This window comes from Cebus imitator, unplaced genomic scaffold (assembly GCF_001604975.1).
Source record: "Cebus imitator isolate Cc_AM_T3 unplaced genomic scaffold, Cebus_imitator-1.0 Scaffold214, whole genome shotgun sequence".
In the NCBI taxonomy this organism is placed as follows: Eukaryota; Metazoa; Chordata; class Mammalia; order Primates; family Cebidae; genus Cebus; species Cebus imitator.
The window spans coordinates 859,943-881,988 of record NW_016107529.1 but is presented as its reverse complement, the minus strand read 5'-3'; the positions used below and the strand labels follow the sequence as shown (position 1 = coordinate 881,988).

At 40.1% G+C, this 22,046-nt stretch overlaps 1 protein-coding gene across 7 annotated transcripts in view; it reads right to left on the bottom strand.

Annotated features, from left to right (window-relative positions):
• Window positions 1-22,046, bottom strand: part of ELAVL4 (ELAV like RNA binding protein 4) — a 156,231-nt gene that overhangs the window by 42,903 nt on the left and 91,282 nt on the right. For all 7 annotated transcript variants that reach the window (XM_037745797.1, XM_037745798.1, XM_037745796.1 and 4 more), the window contains exon 2: window positions 14,827-15,067. In XM_037745797.1, the coding sequence (XP_037601725.1) occupies window positions 14,827-15,067 (241 nt within the window). The remainder of the gene's footprint in view (window positions 1-14,826; window positions 15,068-22,046) is intronic.

The following is a 22,046-nucleotide window of genomic DNA, read 5'->3' as shown; positions in this document are numbered from 1 at the left end:
CTAATACCTGTGTGAAATGCAGAAATGAACACCTCTGTCCTTATCATCAAGGAGTTTGCTGATAATAAAGTACCATGAAGCTCACCACCATGCTTTAACATCTTAGTTTGATTTCAACAAATGTTTAAAAAGAAAGAAGTTCCCAGATCCATGAAGAAGAAAAAAAATAAGAAACAAAAGTATGTTTTCCCTTTTCATCGCTTTTTAACTTGCAGGTGGGAAATAAGGCAAAATAAAGACATAAAAACCCAAGAACAACTCATGCAGGAATAGGTCTTTAGGTAGAAAATGAGGGAAAAGTCATCTTTGGTTTTCTAAAAAGCTGGGGATTCCTGGAGAATGGAAGAATGCAAGCAAGAATGACCAGCTTCATTACATGGAGTCAAGTACCTGGCAGATGTGAAAATGAAGGAGTGCCCCGGAATACCTGTGAGATTGCAAAATGCGAACACCTTCTAATGGCTCAGCTCTTCCAGGCAATGGAAAATGAAATGTCACTAAGACAGTCAGGACACCAAATAAACCCAATGTTTGAATCATAGCCAGAATGTGCTCAGTACTCAATAATTTTCAAAAAAAATGCCTAGTGTGAGATGAGACTGTGCTGACGCTAGAGTTTGGATCCATATGGGATCATTTTCTGTTCCTCCTGGGAGTAGGTGAGACTCTCCCAGGACACCAAGGCTTTTACTTGCCCACCCCAGGGCAATAGAGGATCTCCCCTCTTTCTTAATGAAAGAAATGAGGTCATCAGATAGGAACTGTCCCAAACTCCCTCCTTGTCCCCTACCCTCAAATTTATCCTCCAAGGAGCTCATTTCTTCTCTCCCTGCTTCGAAAGGATAGTATACAAAATGCCGTAGGGAAAAAGGTTCCTTGGATAATGCTCCACATTATACCATTCCTTTTAAGGTCATGTTAGCACACATTCAGAGAAGTAATGATAAAAAGAGCATCCCACTTTTTTGGGGGGTGACGGAATCTCACTCTGTCACCTAGGTTGGAGTGCAGTGGTGTTATCTCGGCTCACTGCAACCTCCGCCTCCCAGGTTCAAGTGATTCTCATGCTTCAGTCTCCCAAGTAGCTGGGATTACAGGCGCCCACCACCATGCCTGGCTAATTTTTGTATTTTTAGTGGAGACAGGGTTTCACCATGTTGGCCAGGCTGGTCTTGAACTCTTGACTTCAAGTGATCCGCCTGCCTCAGCCTCCAAAATTGCTGGGATTACAGGTGTGAGCCAGCATACCCAGCCAAGAAACCCCTTTTAAACCTGGTTCACTTCAGTTTTTCAAACTCATTTGGTCAATTAAGCATCTTTGGGAAAGACTTTTAGATGGGATTCTCAAATGAATATTAACCTTTGAAACAGTACTGTCTCAAGATTTTTACCTAAGGTGGGTGATCTGGTCCCCAAAGTTGAACTATAGTTCCTGAGATAACAACAGGGCCAGTCAAAAATAAGACCAAGCTACAGAGTACTTTTTTTTTTTTTTTTTTTGAGATGGAGTCTCGCTCTGTTGCCCAGGATCAAGTGCAGTGGCACGGTCTCGGCTCACTGCAACCTCTGCCTGCCGGGTTCAAGCAATTCTCTGCCTCAGCCTCCCAAGTAGCTGGGATTACAGGAGCCCGCCACCATGCTTGGCTATTTTTTTTTTTTTTGTATTTTTAGTTGAGACAGGGTTTCACCATCTTGGCCAGGCTGGTTTGAACTCCTGACCTTATGATCCATTCACCTCAGCCTCCCAAAGTGTTGGGATTACAGGCATGAACCATCACACTCAGCCACCACAGAATACTTCTAAGGTCTCTTTTCACTGTAACAGTCCATGATTTGGCTTCTCAGATGACATCATACAGTCCTGCTTCTGGGATAATCTAGACACAGGACAGAGATGCATAATGGAAAGGGGAGTCAGACATCTGAAGATACATTTTCATGTTGGTACAAGTCTGGTTCTAGCTCACTGTGTGAGTAGTCAGCAAGTAGTGAGCTCCCAGATTTTCAATAGAAGAACCAAAAACCCACAGAAAAAAACACAAAACAATTGTGTATGACTATATGGATATTCAAGCAGGAGCACAGTCTCATAGGTACACACATATACACACGAAGACACACATAGACACACAATACCTACATTTAATGACCAGGCATATGACCTTGGAAGCTAGTACAGCATAGTAAATAAAAATAGAGGTTTTGGAGTCAAACATTGGTTCAACTTTGCCACTTAGAAGCTGTGTGATCTTGGATAAGTTAGTTAACCTTCCTGAGTCTGTTTCCTCATCTATAAAATGGGACTAGTAATACCTACATCTCACAGAACTGCTGTAAGAATTATATTACTATATGCCAGGTATCGTTCTGAGTAGTTTACATAAATTAATGTTCAAAATAATCCTACCAATATCCCTATTTTATAAATGAAAAACCTGAGGCCCAGAGAGGTTAAGAATTTGCCTGTTACACAGCTAGTAAATGGTAAGGCTGAGAAGTAGATATAGGCAGTCTAGCTCTTAATCACTAGGCTCTCCTGTCTAGCACAGTGCTGGATTGCTTAGGCCCGAAATATTCCCTTAGCAGACACAGATACACATACCCATATATGCAAACACCCTATACTTCCTCTTCCTCTCTGGTTTTTAAAATCCGATGTTTTGGTAATTAGTTTATTACATGGTGCCATTCAAATGGGCAACATGTGGACACCAGCTTCCCAAACACAAGGATCCTATGTGGCTCCTCAAGGAACAGAAGAACAAATTCAAGCCTGAGAATTGTTAGTTCATTCTGAATGATGACTCACAGCCGCTATTTTCACAAACAGCCTGCTAATTAAACTTTCTTATGAACTCTGCTAACCAATTTTTCCAATGCATGGAGGAAAAATCATTCATTATAGACCGGAATCCAAAATCTAATATTAACAGCATAAGTAGGATCTGTGGCATTGTAATTTGATCAGCTTGAGCATTAATAACAGTTAGACACTGATGACTGAGAGAGTTAATCAGCTTTTGTTGAGATGTACGTAGATAACTGAACAAAACATCTGGAAGGCAGACTAGGAAGGAAAGATAGCTTATCACAGGGGCTTTAGTGTTTGTTTTACCCTCAGAAATCCCCTGCTTACAATGCCATATCTTATAGGTGACCAGAGTAATATCCTGAATTTACCAGCATGTTAGCAAGTCATCTGATCTCACAACACACAGAAAGGTGCAAAAAGTCAGTATTAGCTCCATTTTATGCACAACAACCTGAGGCACAGAATGGCTTGATCCACCAAAAGTCCAACAGCTAGCACAATAATAAGAACTTGGTGGATCCTTCCATTTTATCATGTTACCACTCATAAAAGTGGCCTCTTCAAAAACAATCTCAGAAATTATCCTGATATATTCAAATAAAGACTGACCCCGACTCATGATTCTTGGATTTATGATGGTTTCTTGACTTTACAATGGTTTTACCAGAGTGTTAAATGCATTTCAACTTATGATATTTTCAATGTATGATGATGTATCAGGATATAATCCCACAGTAAATGGCGGAGCATCTTATTGAACTAAAGGCTTTCATTTACAATCTTCCAGAACCACCGAAATTGATGTTCATTATTACTGCAGCTATTCCTGAGGCTTACTGGAATACATCCTATAGCCGCATTCGTGACTCAGGATGAAACAGCAAGAATGTGGGAAACCATCTCTGTGAAGATCTCGTCCCAACTGGCAGACAGACATGGGTATGCGGCTGGCTTGGCTACTTGCTTGCTGTGTGACCTTAGGCCAGTCACGTTAAACTCCATGAGCCCTGGTTTCCTTGTATAAATAAGGGGGTCACTAGTATCTACCTACTGGAGATTTGGTCAGGATTAAATGAGATAAATATAGGGCAACATCTAGTAGCTGGCATCTAGTGAGTGCTTAATAAATATAAGTTCCCATTCTATCCTCCTGCATTCCCAGATGCTATCTCCTGCTTCCTATTTGGAATTACATAACCTGGGATTGAATCAGGAACAGTCATCCACCTTCCCTCTCTTCTCCCTTTATCCATCTGTTGGCCCAGGGCTAAAACCCTTGGTGAGAAGTGGTTAGGAGTTATGAGATAGGAGCAACCTATTTATAGGTTGCTTTCATTTACAAAGTGCCTTCACATGTGTCACCTGGTTTGAATTCACATGTACCATCCAAAGAAAGTAGGGTTAAGATTTATCTTCTCTACTGTATATTTAGGAAATGGAGCTCCAAAGGGATAACATGACTTACATAAGGTTACAAATACATCTATCAAGTATGGGGGTGGGGAAGATAAGGCAGGACTTTCAGTGAAGTCTGTCTTGATTCTGGTTAGTTCGATGCACTGTGTTTGATATTTCTGACCAGTAAGTGTTTGGGGTGTGTGTGTTAGTGCACACATGGGTGCACCCAGAAAAGTGTTTGTGGGATGTGTCTGTGTGCTGGGGTGTATGGAGCTCTTGGGTAGTGCTCTCTCTCTTTTGTACTTAAGAGGGTAGTCTGTGTCCATTGACTGGTGAGGGGTAGTGGGAAGAGCAAAGGTGGCTGAGGTTTCCACAGTCAGGGCCAGGAAACGAGAGTGACATTAGAGTTTCCTGTTTGTTGTCCAGCTCAGGGCTCTGGGCAATTAGGAACTAGCCAGAACTCACTGCAGAAACCTTCACCAGAAAGACGGAAGCTGAAAATTGAAGTTCCTGCATGTCCATCCTTGGGGTCTGAAGGGAGAGGAAAGACTGAAGTGACTCAGAAGGCAGTAACACCTCAGTAATGCCTCAGTTCAGGGCAGAAGGCAAGGAGGGCCTGCTTCACAACACCTCCACCATAGGACACACTGTTTATACCTTATGTGAATAAAAATAAGAACTTCACTCAGGCAGTTTCTCTGTGTTACTGCTGGTCCTAGCCATAAAAAGCAAGTCAATACATCCAAAGTGACCTAGGCAAGAAAGATGAGGAAAATTCCATGTATGTGATTTCAGGCTTTCTATCTAATCCAGCATTATAGCGGGCAACTATCTCCACAATCAGAGGACTGTTTATCCAGAGAAAGGGCTACAGAGCTGGTGGTGGTAAAGGGTGTGGGGTTGGGATTCCGGTAACCACTTGAGAAAGGAACCAAAGCTGTCACAACTCATTTTTCTTTGATGTAAAGAAAACTAAAACTAGGTGATCCGTTTGAGTCATTTAGCCCCATTTAATTTACTAATCTTCCTCTGGTCTCTTTTTACCATTCTATATCCATTTCCTTCTACCCTGTTTTAAAAAAATTGATGGTTATTTCGATTTTAGTTTTTTCTATATTATCTAACAAGCCAACATAAATCCTTTCTGGATCAAAGTAACATGTAAAAAAACAAAAAAGCAGAAAGAGGAACCAGGACACAAAACAAAACAAAACAAAACCACACACACACACACACACACACACACACACACACAATACAACGACAACAAACCTGGCAAGGAAAAGAAGAGAGGAAGAAAGAGCCAGAAAAATAAGAAGCCAAGTGCTCTTGACTTATCTTTGGGCTACAACGGCCTTATCTGTAAAGTGAGTGTAGATATTGCCTATATTGGATACTTCAACAAGGCAAAGGAAGTACTGAATAAATACTTCTGAATAAAATAAAATCCTCTGAAAACAAACACAAAAAGCAAATATCAGGGATTGCTAAGTATATATTTTATGTTTATACCACCAATTAAATTATTTAATCTGATTCAAGATGTTTGTGATGAGAAATTCCATCAGCAGCCATAGGAATTAGAGTTATTACCCTAGCTACCTCTATCCACTTTGTGTTTATGAGGACTTGCATCTCACTAGACATTCAACTACAAAATAAGGGACATGCAGAAAACTAAACTTAGAAATCTGCAAGAACTTGAAGTAGGTGGAAAGCAAGTAACTGAGCAAACGGGTACGTCACCTTAGAGAGATAAACAATGATTCTCAGATCACAGATGCCATGGGAAGTCTAAAAGGGGTCAACTTCCTTCTGTGTTAGATAGAGTTAGTTATCAGCAAAGTAGAAGGAACACAGACCTCAGAAACAGACTTGGGTTCAAATCTCAGCTCCACCACTTATTAGCTGTGACCTTGGACTAATTACTTAACGTCTCCGAGCTTTAGCTATTTCATTGTCACAAAGGTGATATCCTCACTTACCTGATGGAATAGCCCTGCCTGTTCTATTCACTATCTCTTGAAGATGTCTGTATTAGGCAGCTTGGGCTGCCATAAGAAAATGCTACAGGCTGGGTGGCTTAAATAACAGAAATTTATTTTCCCACAGTTGTGGAGTCTGGAAATCCAAGATCAGGGTGCTAGCAAGGTTGGGTTCTGGTGAAGCCTTTTTCTGGCTTGCAGATAGCTGCCTTCCTGCTTGTTGCATGTGTATGGAGAAAACTTCACTCTCTCCTCCTCTTCCTATAAGAGCATTAATCCTATTAGATCAGGGCTCTACCATTATGGCCTCATTTAACCTTAATTACTTCCGCAGAGGCCCTATCTCCAAACACAATTACATTGAGGGTTAGAATTTCAACATAAGAATTTTGAGGGGACATAAACATTCACTCTATAACAACATCTCGGAAGCTTGGTTCAGCTGCCTCTTCTGCATGGACTGGTCTCCTACAATCTAATTTCTGCCAAATACAGGGCCACACTGAAAGCTCGCTTTTCTTTGACGCTTGCTTTGAGACCCTCAGTCCATTGTCATCTTTTTCTCCTTTGAATGCCCATAACTGATGTTGTCTTCGTTCAGCACAGAGAGAGTGGTAAGGTAACAGAAACCTTACCATAAACTTTGCAGTCAGACAACCTAACCCCACTCACCAGCTGACTAATTCTGGGTCTTGGCTTCCACATCTGCAAAGTGGGAATAAAACCACTTATCATGCAACACTGATGAAAAGCTTCAATGAGATAACATCTGTAATATGCCCAGCACTGTAGCTGACACATAGCAGGCATTCCATCAAACCTCCGACTTCATTCTGTCTTTATGAATCCTTTTTCACTATCTTTCCAATGACATTAATAGCCAGGACCAAGGAAGGGTAAGATTGGGCCTTGGTGAAGAACAAAACAAAATAACCCCCATTCTCCCCTTGCCCCCACCCACAAAACAGCAAAGGTAGATGTGTAGTAATATGCGTAGTAAGTGGCAGGTTCCCAGTCCCTTCCAGGCTTTCATGGAGGGCTGTCATTTGTTCTGGTTTCTCTGACTCATTTACCCTGAAGCAACACATGGGCACAAACTATATCTTATCCTTTTTGGCCTCCTCACAGACTGTGACACAGAATTTCAGAGAACGGAAGGAAAGGGAATAACATTTATTTGGTCTGAGAGAGTAAACACTAAATAAATACTGTTGGCTGACTGAAAATGTTTTACAAATGTAAAAACCTTATACAAATATATGATCTCTATCTGAATTTTATCTTCTCTCCAAACTAGAAATATCTTCTCTTATCAAAGCTCAATTTTGGGACTGTAGAAAAAACGAAAAGGCAACTTAAAGGTCTTTAGTTCTTAAGAGGAATAAACAGAGATACAGAATTTTTATCAGTTAAGAGCAGCAAGGGAGATGTGAAATGGGGGTGAGAGGGTAGATTGAAAAAAGAAATCACCACTACTACACCTCACAGAAGACACGAAGAAAATGAATTTCCCATTAACACATTTCAGAAAGCACTTTCCTCCTACCCTGAAGCTGATGAATTACATTTTTAGATAATGTGTGGAAATTTCAGTTTGACATTACCTTCCTCCTTAGTTCCTAGTCTCAATCAACCAGGCCATTCTACAGAGAAGGGAGGGGTGAGTGAGTGAGTGTGTGGGGGTGTGTGTGTGTGTGTTGGGGGAAGAAGAGAAGGCTGCGTGAACAGGGAATTGGTCTTACGAACCAAACAGTCAGCTAAAGTACAGAAATAGAAAATTCTTAAAATACCCAGGCCTGATTCACATCCTAGGTAAAAATCCTTTGAGACATCTCTCCTGGGATGTGAGAACACTTTCCTACGGTTATCTGAGTTCGGAAGCAGGGCAGAACTGTCTGATTTGGAAGGTAAGATGAAGGGGAACACAGTCAGGAGGCAAAAGGAAACCATACCTGGTCTGTAATCCTGACTACTGCCATCCTGGGAAGAAATTATGTTGAAAGATGCATAATGTACCTGCACAAACCCTAAACCTCACAGCTCCACTCAACTGCCAACCTGCCCTAATTAGAAAGGATGGAAAGTCTCTGATTCCCCTTGATGAGTGTGTAAGAAGCACAATGATTACACGGTTTACTGTTTGCACTTCACGTTCTGACGTTCTTCAAGTTCCCCCTAATAAGGCAGACTTCAAATCTCCTGTTTTGTAACCCCATTAGGCTGCCAAATCTTCTCCATACCTAAAAATTTTCCATTCACCTCCAACAATAACCAACCCCCCTTCCCATGTCAACAAATCAAAACTCTTTTATTCTTCTTTGTAGAATATGTATGACTGCAGGGAGGTAATAAATAAAATGACAGATGCAAATCTGCCTGATTTTCCTCTGAATTCAGGAGACACATCACATTATACTAAGCACATTTTCCAAATCAGCAGCAAAATATGTTGATAAATGCTACCATTTGCTGTACTCTTCCCATCACTAATGACTCTGCCTCTGATGTGCATGTAGAAAAGTTCATTTAGTTAATCAATATCTTGGGATTTTCTTGGATATGCCTAAATTAGGCTGGGTTTTTATTATGCTTAAATTGTAGGCAGCATCCATTTCAATACAGTTCTTGCACAATAAAGAAAAGGTGAATATAGTTAAGAGTATTTCATGAAAGGAGAATATCAGAAGTGAAAAAACCACTCCAAGTCTAGTCTTCTTTGTTTAGGTAAGCAGTGACCTATTTAATACAAAAAAATTATCTTTTTAATGCACAGTGTGCTATTTTCCAAAACAAAAGATTCTGAGCTCTAATTATGTTTTCCTTGTACTCAAAAATTTTATTCTCCAGGTATATAAGCTGAGTTGGTTTGTAAAGGGGAGGAGTCAGCTTAGCATTTGGGGGGAAACTGCCAGAGATAAAGTATAAATTAGATTATTCATAATTAGTCAAACAGTGCTGGGTTCAGATATCAGCTCCCTTAACTTGGAAGCTAAGTCATGTTGGCAAGTAATTCAACTGCTCCTAATTTCAAGTTTCTGCATCTATAAAATGGCCGTCTTGAGGATTACGTGACACTGTCTGCTGATGTCAGCACAATGCTTAGCACATAGTAAGTACTCAAAACCATTGGCCATTCTGATTCTCCAAGCTAGCTTGATTTATTATTTAAATGAGCTACTATATTTAAAGCATTATTATTGTGCCCAGTACACACATTAAGGCACAAAAAAATATAGAAGCTGCTGCAATTACTCTTATATGTCTGCTGTATGTTGTAAGAAATTATGCCAATAAACTCACCTTGGGGCTAAATTCACATTTTGGGAGTGAGTTCAAGGAATTTTTGTATATTAGGATTTTTCAGAGTCTTTTATTGTTTATTATCTCAGAAGTAAAATTCAACCAAATTCTCATACTGTTCCTTTAAGTCCAGTACATGAAAGTATATAAGGTACATTACAATAATCCAGAACCCTCACTCTCCTCTCCTTTTCAACTCAATAGACTGTGCTCTGTCATGACTCCTGGCCTAGATGCTCTAATAGATACTGTCGCCACTGCTGTGGTCCACGTCCCACATCTCACCTACCGAGAGAGACACATATAGGATGTTAACAGTTTCAGAAATTCGAGAAAGAACACAAGTTGCCCAATGTTACTGCATCAAAACTGAGCTGGTTCATTTAATTAGAGATGTAAATTCAGATACAAAGGCAGCAGCAAAATATCCATCCTCTTGTCCACAGCAGTGAAGGTTATTTTTTTGGCCTTATTCTTTTTTCACAAAATAATAATAATTAAACCAAAGACATGTATTATAAAGGAAGAAATGAAGGCATGGATTTAAAGTGGTGTTTAGGAAATGTCTTTGTCATTGGGGTACAACTCTAACTGACTTAATTTTTTGGTATGCTTAACTTCATTTGGTAATGCTGCTTCATATTAGACCACTGCTTCCAAAGAGACACGTTCCAGCTCTACTTCTTTTGTCCAAAGCACAGAGAAATTAAAAAAAAAAAATGCTTTTGTTCTTTGACTAAAATTTTAGCTCTATTTCTTTGCCTTTCTTTCCTCTACCTAAATCGTAACCCTGTCTTTTAACCTTTCCCCAACAGCTCCAGTTAACACCAACCTCACCTCTTCCAACCGTCCATAGCACTTACATATTAATAGCATGTTCCATATACTTGTCTCTTAATAGATTCAGTTTTGTTATCAATAATGTTCAGTTTGGTCTGTCCTGCCCTCAAAAACTCTCCTTCAGAGCTCACACTCATCTGAAATGAATAGAAAACTACTCTTAAAAAGTACACTGCATGGATACACAGAGAGTGACATAAAGTAAAAATATAATTCTTTTTTTTTTTTAATCACTGTGATGTAAATAATCACACAATATAAATAGGCAGGTCAAAACTGTTTGTTGTCTTACACTGATTTCTTTTTTTGTTTTTGAGATGGAGTTTCCCGCTTGTCGACCAGGCTGGAATACAATGGCATGATCTCAGCTCACTGTAACCTCCACCTCCCGGGTTCAAGCAATGTTCCTGGCTTAGCTTTCCAGTAGCTGGGATTACAGGTGCACACCACCACACCCAGTTAATTTTTGTATTTTTAATAGAGACAGGGTTTCACCATGTGGGCCAGGATGGTCTCAAATTCCTGACCTCAGGTGATCTACTTGCCTTGGCCTCCCAAAGAGCTGGGATTATAGGCATGGGTCACCGCGCCTGGCCTAATTTCTTTCTAGAGATTTTTCTTTGTTTTTTATTTTATTATTTGTTTTCTTTCCTTATTTATTTTGGGGTGGTAACAAGATAAACACTTATAAAAATGCAAAAAAAGGCAAAGAAATAATAATTCAGCTATGCTGGTTTCAAAACATAACCTGAGCCACCTAACCCTGCCTTGGTCAAGCCGTATGTTTTCTCCCCTAAAATATTGATCATATAGGAAGTTGGATTCAGTAAGGTAATCTCAATGTTTACAAACCAAAGCCAAAATGGTAACAAAACAAAAAAATCAGAAACTAAATCAACTCCTTGGAGTCCATGGGAATAATACAATTTCTACCAGATATTTGGTGTTCTTTGCCTGAGTTTCTAGGTTGCAGGTGACCTTGTGGGTCACATGCCATTTCCTTTTTTCCCCCAGCAGCAGAGTCTGCAGGTTAATGAAGAAGAAAAGCTAAAGACTTAGCGTCCAATGTCATCACGTGTCACGGCTGCACACAAAAGCAACTCAGGAAATGCCTTTCTTCTCCCTGGTACCTGGATTATCCTGATAAGTAGCCTTTCCCAATTGGAAAAAGCAGAATCTAATATCTCTGAGAAGATAAGTAACAGAGATGTAAACCGGCATTTTCAGTAAATTTGGTTCCACTCTGAAGGAAAACAAAGGCTGAGTTATATCCCCAGAGGATGATAAATATTATCTGTGCCTCCCTTTATACACATGAGTTTTGTTTAAAGCCATGGTGCATTAGATAGATTCTCCAGAGGGTGCCCAGCAACCTCTGCTCAGAAGAACACAATGTTACATTGGGTTATTAAGTGGGGGTTAGGCAAGGTCTTTACGCTGTACATGCTTCTAAATAAAACCATGCTTTTGGAAACTAGGGGTGACTCCCAGCTCCACCACCTGCTAATAACTGTGCTGCCCGGGGAAATCACTAAGCTTTAGTTTCCTCATCTAAGAAAATGGAGGCTGTCCTCCATGTTACATGAAATAGGGTGTGTCTGCCGCTTAGCAAGTATCCAGCGCAGAGGGAGTACTTGATAAATAGTGACGTTTATGCAATGTAACACTTAAGTCCATGCCCGAATTTCTTCTATCTGTTCTCAAACAGAGAATTTATTGACAATTCACAGCCAGGGGTGAATCCAGCCTGCTGGTAAGGCTATCAACAGAATCACTTCCTCTCTCTCTCAAGAGATTTTAACATTACAGAAGCCAGAACCTTCTAAGGGAATCCATTGCATTCTCTTAGGGAGTGGTTGGGGCTGGAAAATCTTAATCTTGAATTCTTATCTCTTTGCCACCTCCCACCCCCCAATCCTCCCACTGGATATTTAGAACTCCTTGTAAACTTCACAGGATCGAGATGCATTGAGATCTGTAGGAGGTGTTGGAGGAAAAGGGGGGACTGGGATGTTAAAAATCAGGGCAACAAAAATACCCATGATGTCATTTACCCTGACTTCTGAACCACCAGCTGCAGCCTCTCCACTTGCCTGGTGTGATATACCTCACCTCTCCCAGTCTGCGTTGTGACCTAACTCCAAATGTTGGCCTCGGGAAGGTCCTCCGCTAGAGCGATTCCCACTCCTTCCCCGTCTCCCCACAGCCCTATCTCTCCCTCCTTCTCTGACTTTTAGCATAGCCAATTAAACCTGAACAACGGGTGGATGGAGGAAATATGCTGCATCTATGGAATGGTACAGCAGGGACTAGTTTCACTGTTAATTTAAAATGCTAGAATTAATTAGGTAGTGTAAATGAAGAATTTAATAAGCACTCTTTACAACCACAAGTTTTACTTTTATTAAACTCTGCTACCAAATGAGGGCAAATATCTCTGGTCTCTCTCTATTTCCCTGCCTCATTTCCATAAGGTCTCTACAAATAAAATTTTGGGGGGGCCTGAATTTAAGAAGAATGCATAATTATAAATTTATGCCTGAACTGTATTCCTGCTTTCAACCCATAAGCTGCTTCTTTAAGCTCAGATGCTACTGTATGTCTCTGCTTGTGCTGGAGAGGGTGATAAACAAACCAAAGTTGACAATTTTGGTTTTGTATACCAAATTAAAGGCTGTCTTCGAAGCTGTCACTCCTATTCAAATCCACTCGGTGAACTACCAAATTAGCATTCTTTCAGTAAAGGAATCTGCTTGTTTAAACATGTGTCTTTAGAAAACAAGGAACAACACCATGAATCAGTACTTCTCAAAAATCTCTACAGTTCTGAAGGAATTCTGAAAAGGTGATTAATAATATTCACTAATATAGCTGGCAGAGTCTGTATTTTGAAGGTAAGGCTACACCAAAAATACATTTGCTGTATAGGAGTAGGAGGAAGAATCATATGCTTAACTGGTTTTAATTTGGTTTGAATTATCATCCTATTATAGAAAGATTATTCAGGAATCTAAATATTGGCTTTCTGAAAGTATGGGAAATTCTCTTAAAAGATAGATGTTCCAGTGTTCTGGTATAAGATCATCAAAAGCTGGCCCTATTTGGAGAACTTGATAGATATAATTTTTCTGTTCTGGCCACTTTCCTTGAAGCATACTAGCTGTACTTATAATAATAGATTTATTTACTGAGGGACCACTATGCAATAGACATTGTGCTAGATGCAGTGTATCCAGCCTCTCATTTAATCCTCACAATAAGCCCTTTGAGACAAGCATTATCTTCCAATTTTCAAATAAGAAAATTGCGCCTAGAGTGTTATGTGACTTATATTTTTGAAAGTAGCACTAGTATTTAAGTTTTGTGATTTTGCAAACTAATTAATTTATAAGGGGAACAAATTTACATGTAAATTATGAGAACAGAAGAATGTATATATTTACACTCACACATACAGAATGTATTCTCTGATTTAAAATCAAGATGATGTATCTCCCTATTTTAATAATACAGCTTCCTGTTTACAAAAACGATAGGACAATTGCTAAGTAATTAAACTATCTAGAAAAAGGGAAACAAAAGTCAATACTCAAAACTGACAAGTATTCAAAGTTGAATATGAACGATTTCAGGAGTGGAGTACCAGAGAGCAGCAGCTTCACTGCCATCATTATGTAGCCTAATATATTTCTAAGAAAATATTCTCACTGCCAATAAGATTACAGGGAAACATTCCACCAAGGAATTATAGTGTTAGTGTGTGGCAAACATTTGGTTCTCAATGAACAGTTGTCAATTAGGAGAAAATCAGAACATACAAATCTCATGTATTGAAGTCGTATACAGTGTTGTTTCACTTTCAAGTAAAAATTCCCTCACTTCTCAAAGAGTATCTTCAAAACAAACAGATGAAATAGAACAAAATACCTCAAATGCAGATCTTCATTAAGCATCCCCCTCCTACTGTAGGGTAGTTGTATTCCAGAATAATCTGCTATCCTTAGGGCCTGTTTCTCCCCAAGGACAAGGGCAGTTGTGTCAACCGTCCACACATCCACAGTGGCCCCCTTTAAAACACTTGTTTCAGGCACATGGAAGAACATTGGACACACATGAACCAAATATTGAGAGAATACATGAACAAAAACTAGTGTAGAATATAGGAAGGGCAGTGTGTGGGACTGGAAACTAAAGAACAACGGGAAGGGATGGCGGATTAAGAATAAAAGGGGACAGAATCAAAGGATCATTTCACATGAGGATGAAGATGTGCCAAAATCGTCATCTGCTTCCAAGTACTACCAATCTACAATCAGGTCTGATGTGGTGCATGTGGTGTGAGTTTACGACTGTGTATCCATGCCATCTTGCATGCAGGGTACATGATATACTCAGGTGCATCATCACACGTGCATTTCTGCTAAGATCTGCACATCTAATGGAACAACGTAGCTTCAAATCCCATGCCTATGATATGGAAGAAGAGCATACCTGTAATTTTGTCTCTCACAAGTTTGCAGGATTCTATTTCACCAATGCTCCCGAAGAGACTCCTGAATTCTTCTTGGGTCATATTCTGGGGTAAATAGTTGACGATGAGGTTGGTTTTGCTGTCATCTGTGGTTGCCCCTGTTTGCATGGGAGAAGGACAGTTTCTGTTGTTGTTGGAGGGTCCATTGCTTGTATTGGATGTCGGACCATTTGACACCTGAGGCTCCATGGTGCTAATTATCTAAATAAAAATAAAAACAATTGAAAAAGCCTTTTGAAATCTCAGACACAAAGTCTCTTTTAAAAGTTTATTTTTTTAAAAAAGAAAAAGAAGATAAAGCAAGATGGAGCAAGAGACTGGGTTGTGAACACAGCCAATTTAGAAGCATGTTTTTAACCAAAATGTTAAACTCCCCTTTCTATTTTTAGGCCAGCCCATAGATTTTGAACACAGACTAGAATGCAGTAGGAACTCTCCCATTATTTTGTTAATGAAAAGCTAATTCCTGTTTTCATTACACAATCACTCTCAGAAATGTATACTTAAGCCACACCAAATTATAATTAAAATGTAAAGTAATAATCATGATTAAAATTACAGTTCCATTAAAGCTGAAAAAGCTAAATATAGAGGGCTACACTCACAAGATCAAATACATTACCTGTTTATTAACTATCTCATAAAGTAAAATGACATTAAATTAAGTGGGGTTGTTCCATATGGGAAAGGTTTAGATTTTCACTGATGCTTAATCCCTGATCAAACTTTAGATTTTATAGGTACATGCTGGGGAGTTGCAAAGTCATCTAATGTCTTTTTTTTTTTTTTTTTTTTTTTTTTAATCTAGCCGTTCTGTTATTGTTTCTCCCAGGCCGCTAACAGAACAAAAAACATGGAGGCAAAGTTTTCTCTAGGTCTCCACCTTAGGTCTAGCACTACCTGAGGCTGTCCACTCACACATTACTCAACAAGGACTTTCTCGGACTGGGCGCAGTGGCTCATGCCTGTAACACCAGCACTTTGGGAGGCCGAGGCGGGCGGATCACGAGGTCAGGAGTTTGAGACCGGCCTGACCAACATGGTGAAATCCTGTCTCTACTAAAAATACAAAACTCAGCTGGGCGTGGTGGCGCGCCTGTAATCTCAGCTACTCAGGAGGCTGAGGCAGGAGACTCGCTTGAACCCGGGAGGCGGAAGTTGCAGTGAGCCGAGATCGCGCCACTGTGCTCCAGCCTGGGTGACAGGGTGAGGCTCTTTTTTGAAAAAAAAAAAAAAAAAAGGACTTTGTCTCTTGATTTAAATATTTTAATAAACAAAGAATTCTGCCTGCTGTGAATGTTCCAGGCAGCATGCACAAGAATAAAGAAATGAATGAATCTCTATCATCAAGAAGCTTACAGTCTATAGAGGACACAGACAGGTAAATAGTTGGTGTAGGGCAATGACCATGCAATACAGAAGCAATTACTCCTGTTTACAGGATAGGAAGATTCAGGGAAAGTTCTGAGAAGATGCTAGAATAGGGTTTTACATGAAAAATGAGTTTAAGCTCATGAAGTCATGTCACGAAGATGCCCTGTATCAGATGACAAACATGGAGATTTGCAAAATTGCAGAGCTGGAAGGCACTTAAAGAAACAAAATCTAGCTCAACACTCTCACATTCAAGATGAAGGCCAGAGATGTCCAGGGATTTCTCTGTTATCATAGAAAAATGGGGTCCAAGTCTAGGCCTGCACCCGGGTTTCCTGGCTCCAGATACAGCCCATAATTCCCAACTTTCCATTTTGTCTTATCATCATCCCCTATTTGTCCATCATAAAATGGCTTCTGTCACCTCAGAAATTGGTCATCAACTCCTTGGAAATGAAATCATGCTCTGCCACTTGCCGTGTGACCTTGGGCAAGGGACTTAAACCCTAGGAGCCTCCATTTTCCTTATTTGAAAAATGGGAACAATGCCACCTGCCTTGCAAAGTGATAAGAACCAATCCAATGATATGACTTATGTAAAGAACCAGAACAGTGGTGGACACTTAACCGCAATCACTGATATTTTATTAGTCACTCTGCCAATCATCCAATGTGACTTCTCTTACTGTCTCCTCACAAGAAGGCAATATTATAATCTCTACATCTTATAGAGGAGGATATCAAGGCATAAAAGACATCCGATAACTAGAAGCTTCCATTATTATTACCATTTGCCTGCTCAGAGGATTTGGGGGGTAAGTATTTTCATTTACTATACTATATGTGTAATAAAGTGTATAAGTCTTAAGGGTACAATACAAAGAATGTTTACAAAGTGAACACATTTTATACCTTTCAGATCATAATACAGAACATGACTGGCACCCCAAAAGCCTCTCTGAGGTTCTCGCCCCTGTCATTTACTTCACCCCTCAAAGTTAACCACTATTTTGAATTCTAGTCCACAGATTTGTTTTACCTATTTTTTAACCTTTGTATACATGAATCATACAACACATACTCTTTTGTGCCTTTTCACACAGGTATGGAGTGTCATCTGCTCTGTTACATGTAACAATTCATTGTTCTTCCCTCTGCTATAGCAATTTCCATTGTGTGGAAATACTACATTTTATTTATCTGTTGATGAACATTTGGTTGTTTCTAATTTTGAGCAATTATAGATAATACTCCTATGAGCATTACGTACCTGTATTTTGGTACATAAATGTACAGATTTCTATTGGGGATAGTCCTAGGATTCTATTTTTGGTGTCATCGGGTGTATGTATGCTTAGCTTCAGTAGATACTACCAGTAGTATTTCAAAGTGGCTGTTTCCATTTGTATTCCCACCAGCAGAGTATGAAAGTTCTAATTGTTCCACATCCCCATCAATGTTCGGAGACAATTTGTTGTTTTTGTTTTTATTTTCTATCTGAAGCAGAGTGGTATAGTAAAAAAGTAATGAGAGTTTGAGTCAAGACAACAGCTTATTTAAAATCCTAGTTCTATCACTTATTAGTTGTGGGATCTGAGGCAGGTTACTTCAATACTCTAAGCCTCAGTTTCCTCTTCTGCAAAACTGGAATAAAAGCTTGCCATGTAGGGTTATCTTCAGGATAAGAGATCATGTACATTAAATGTCTAAAATACAAAGGGCTCAGAGGCATCATAACTATTATTCCTCATCATGCCCCACATAGGTGTTACTCTAATTCTTTCATCTTCTGATGGTCACAAGTGATAAATGAAACAAAAAGGAAAACATGAAGTCCCAAGAAGAGCCAAGGAAATAAAACAGACTGAGAAAGATAGGGAGCATCTAAGATTCTTTACCATCATGTAAGTAATTTAAATGGCTCCACTTCTCTCATCATCAGAACTTTCTTCTTGGCTTCAGGTCAACTTTAGGATTCTAGAAGGCTGGTCCAGACAGCAAGGAGAAAGCAAAAAGTTTCTGAGAAGACTCTTAAATCAAGCTCCCCTCAGAACTCATGGAAGTTGTACCCGGTAAAGCCTATTCAGCTGTTTTGCCCTCTAGGCAAGGGTCCAGGAAAAAAAAAATCAAGGACATGGTCCCCAGGGAGGAGGCATGCTAAAGGAGATGGCATTATAGAGCATCAGCACAACTCCTGGCTAGGAGGCAGGTTTTAGCTCTGCCAAGCTGTAGGGCCTTCTGGGTCTTTGCAGTACCTGCCTTTGCTGTGTTGTTTCACTGCTTCACCGAGTCAGGTGTCCAGGCAACAAACATAAGAAGCACTGCCAACTCAATAACGAACATGAAAATCAGAATTTATCCATTCAGGAGGCTCGACTAGCAGAACCACAAAGCTGTCCAATGACTACATTTTGATTTAATACCAAAAATACCCCAGGCCCACAATCTTTAGAAACCCTTCCCTGTTCTCAGGTTATACTTCTTTCAGCTTCCCCAAAAACACCTAGAAAATACCTGTACCAAGGAGGCTTATTTGGTGCTAATGATGTAGTATGTGGAAGAATTTCATGCTGAGATTCTGTGGGACCAAAACTCTTAAAGGTCACCTGACAGTCAGGTTCATTTTTTGTCTGCAGACACACAGTGAAAACCAGCACTTCTCCATGTGGACATCTCACAGGTCCACCTGATGCAGGAAGGTTATGAAGCAACAAGGCTGCAGCAAAGTAATTTCAGTTCCCCCTTCAGCTTTTTGGCTCTCCTTACACTCTAGGTGGATTTCCTCATTTATGTTGACTCCTGGAGATGAGCCCTATCTGTAGATTAGACAATCCCAACTGATCCCAAAGCTTCTAAAAGGAGCCGTGATATGCAGTGTTCACTACTGAGCTACTTCAGCTGACCACATCTATAAATTAGGTCAAGTCATTCTCATCCAATGTAAATGGAGCTCTCTTTGCTCTGCACCTACACTACACAGTTATTCTTTTGTATATTCAGAAGGAACTGATGAAAACACACAAATGCACACATACAAAGAGAGTTTTCTCAAAAAGAATGTACAGTCTGAAAGGTGAGAAACATCTGTAAATGTGTTATTATATATCCTATGATAAGATCCCTTACAGGTCTTACTGATACATCTTCGGATGCAACACAGGCTAAAAAAAAAAAAAGAATCAGAAATGTAAAACAGGGCCGGGCGCGGTGGCTCACGCCTGTAATCCCAGCACTTTGGGAGGCCGAGGCGGGTGGATCACCAGGTCAAGAGATCGAGACCATCCTGGTCAACATGGTGAAACCCCGTCTCTACTAAAAATACAAAAAATTAGCTGGGCATGGTGGCACGTGCCTGTAATCCCAGCTACTCAGGAGGCTGAGGCAGGAGAATTGCCTGAACCCAGGACGCAGAGGTTGCAGTGAGCCCAGATTGCGCCATTGCACTCCAACCTGGGTAACAAGAGCAAAGCTCCGTCTCAAAAAAAAAAAAAAAAGAAATGTAAAACATCAGAATCAAATCTGACATGTGACTGAACCAAGAGGATTTTTAAATATTACCTGGAAAGTAAGAGAAGTTGCAAGATGTAAAGATATTAAATGCACGAATATGAAACTACAGCATTTTAAGGTTAAGTGTTAGATCTCAAAGAGAGGACACCTGTACTCTCTACTTGGGAAACAGAGGGACAGACCCAGGTAGAAAAGGTATGTGCTGGTGGAAAACACACTCTCGAGTAAGCACGGAGACTGGCTGGGCAAAATCAGAACACTTGCTTCCTCAGGCTAACGCCTTTGATTTCTAACGCACAATTTTCATTGCAAATAAATATATCAGTTACCCAAGTGTGCATATGTACTTTAATGAAACATTCTGTATGGGCCTCACAGCCAACTTTGCAGCTGACCAGGTTCCAAGCCCCTGACTTGCCCTCCTTTCCTCTTTTGAATAGCAATTAAGAACAGAATTACAGTCAGCATCCAGGATAGAGCATTGAAGAGGTTCAGTTGACTTCAAACTCTAATGGTTACACAAAGCACTACATTAAATCTTTTATGTTTCTGTGATATATTTTAAGAAACATTATACAGGCAGAAAATTTCAGGGATAAACTATTTAAGCGGTGCACAATAACGTAGGCACTCAAATCCTGTCATTGTAAATGTCGATGGTTTGAATGACTAATTACTCACACTCAACGCATTAACCTCACCCCTCCTACCACTCTTTTCTGCAAAATATACAACAAAAGCAACACGGAAGGCTTCAGACGTGCAGCTGCCGGATCATCAGCAGAGTCGTTTATCTCTGTAGAGGGGAAGTGAGGAGTGAAGGCACAGCCAGCCTCCTGCTCCTGGAAAATAAAAAGCCACCCCTCTCTTCCCTTCTGGCACCACTCTCAACACAATATAGGCTCCTTTTGTCTACCCAAGTTACCTGTAACACTACTTCCTGGATATGTCAGGTCATACGCACATTTAAAAAGGGTTTATTTCCACTATGGCTAAATCTGGGTATGTTAGATACACAGAGATGGATCCAAGATGTGTGCTGGGCCCTGGCGACACAGCAATAACAAAGACAAAGAGAGGACTCTTCTTGAGTTCACAGTGTGGATGTGCAACAGACACTGGAGAACATTAGAGTCCATGAAGCCCAATCCTATAATTTTAAAGTGGAGGAAACTACGGACCAGAAGGGGGAAATGACTTGCTCAAGGTCACACTGCTAGTTAGAGGCACAGATGGGACTGGAGCCCAGGTCTACAGATTACCTCCTTTTTGTATTCTTATGACAGTCATGGTCATTTGGATGAGGATTTATTTGTCCTTTTGGGCAAGGAGTGAGGGGTGGCCATATTATAGAAATGCACTTGAACAGGCTGGGCATGGTGGCTCATGCCTATAATCCCAGTACTTTGGGAGGCTGTGGTGGGAGGACCACTTGAATCCAGGGGTTTGAGACCAGCCTGGGCAACATAGTGAGACCTTGTCCCTATGAAAAGCAAAAAATAAATTTAGCTGGGCATGGTGATCAGCTTGCCTGTGGTCCCAGCTACTTGGGAGGCTGAGGTGGGAGGATGGCTTGAGCCTGGGAGATCAAGGCTGCAATGAGCCGAGATTGTGCCATTCCACTCTAACCTGGGAGATAGAGTGAGACTCTGTCTCAAGGAAAAAAAAAAAGAAAAAAAAATGCCCTTGAACAGATGTATAGAGACATGTTTACCTCCATGCTTTTCTGAGTGTAGCACTTTACAGTTCATAAAAATTCGTGTCTCGAACTCTGAGGTTCACAGCACAGAGATCACATCTGTTTTGTTTATTACAGCATATCCTGAATATAGAACAAGGCCTAACAATTGGTAGGTCCCAGATAAAGGGCTGTAGAATGAATGAAAGTTGTTACATGTCCATTAGCTTACTGGATCCCTCAAACAACACTGTGAAGTACAAGCCAACAAAGTATTAATATCATCCCCATTTTACAGATAACAAAGAGAGCAGGACAGGTAAGCAACCAGTCATCTATTGAGCACTGATTATATGCCAGGCATATACAAATATATTTCAAATGCAGATTTTTTATAATTTGTAAAAGTGTGGTAAAATACACATAACATAAAATTTGCCATCTAAATCATTTTAAAGTGTACAGTTCAGAGGTATTAAATACATTCACATTGCTTTGCAGCCATCACCAGAATTCTTGTCATATTGTAAATCTGAAAGTCTATACCCATTAAACAATACCTCCCCATTCTCCTACTTTCCCCAGCTCCTGGTAACGAACATTCTACTTTTCATCTCT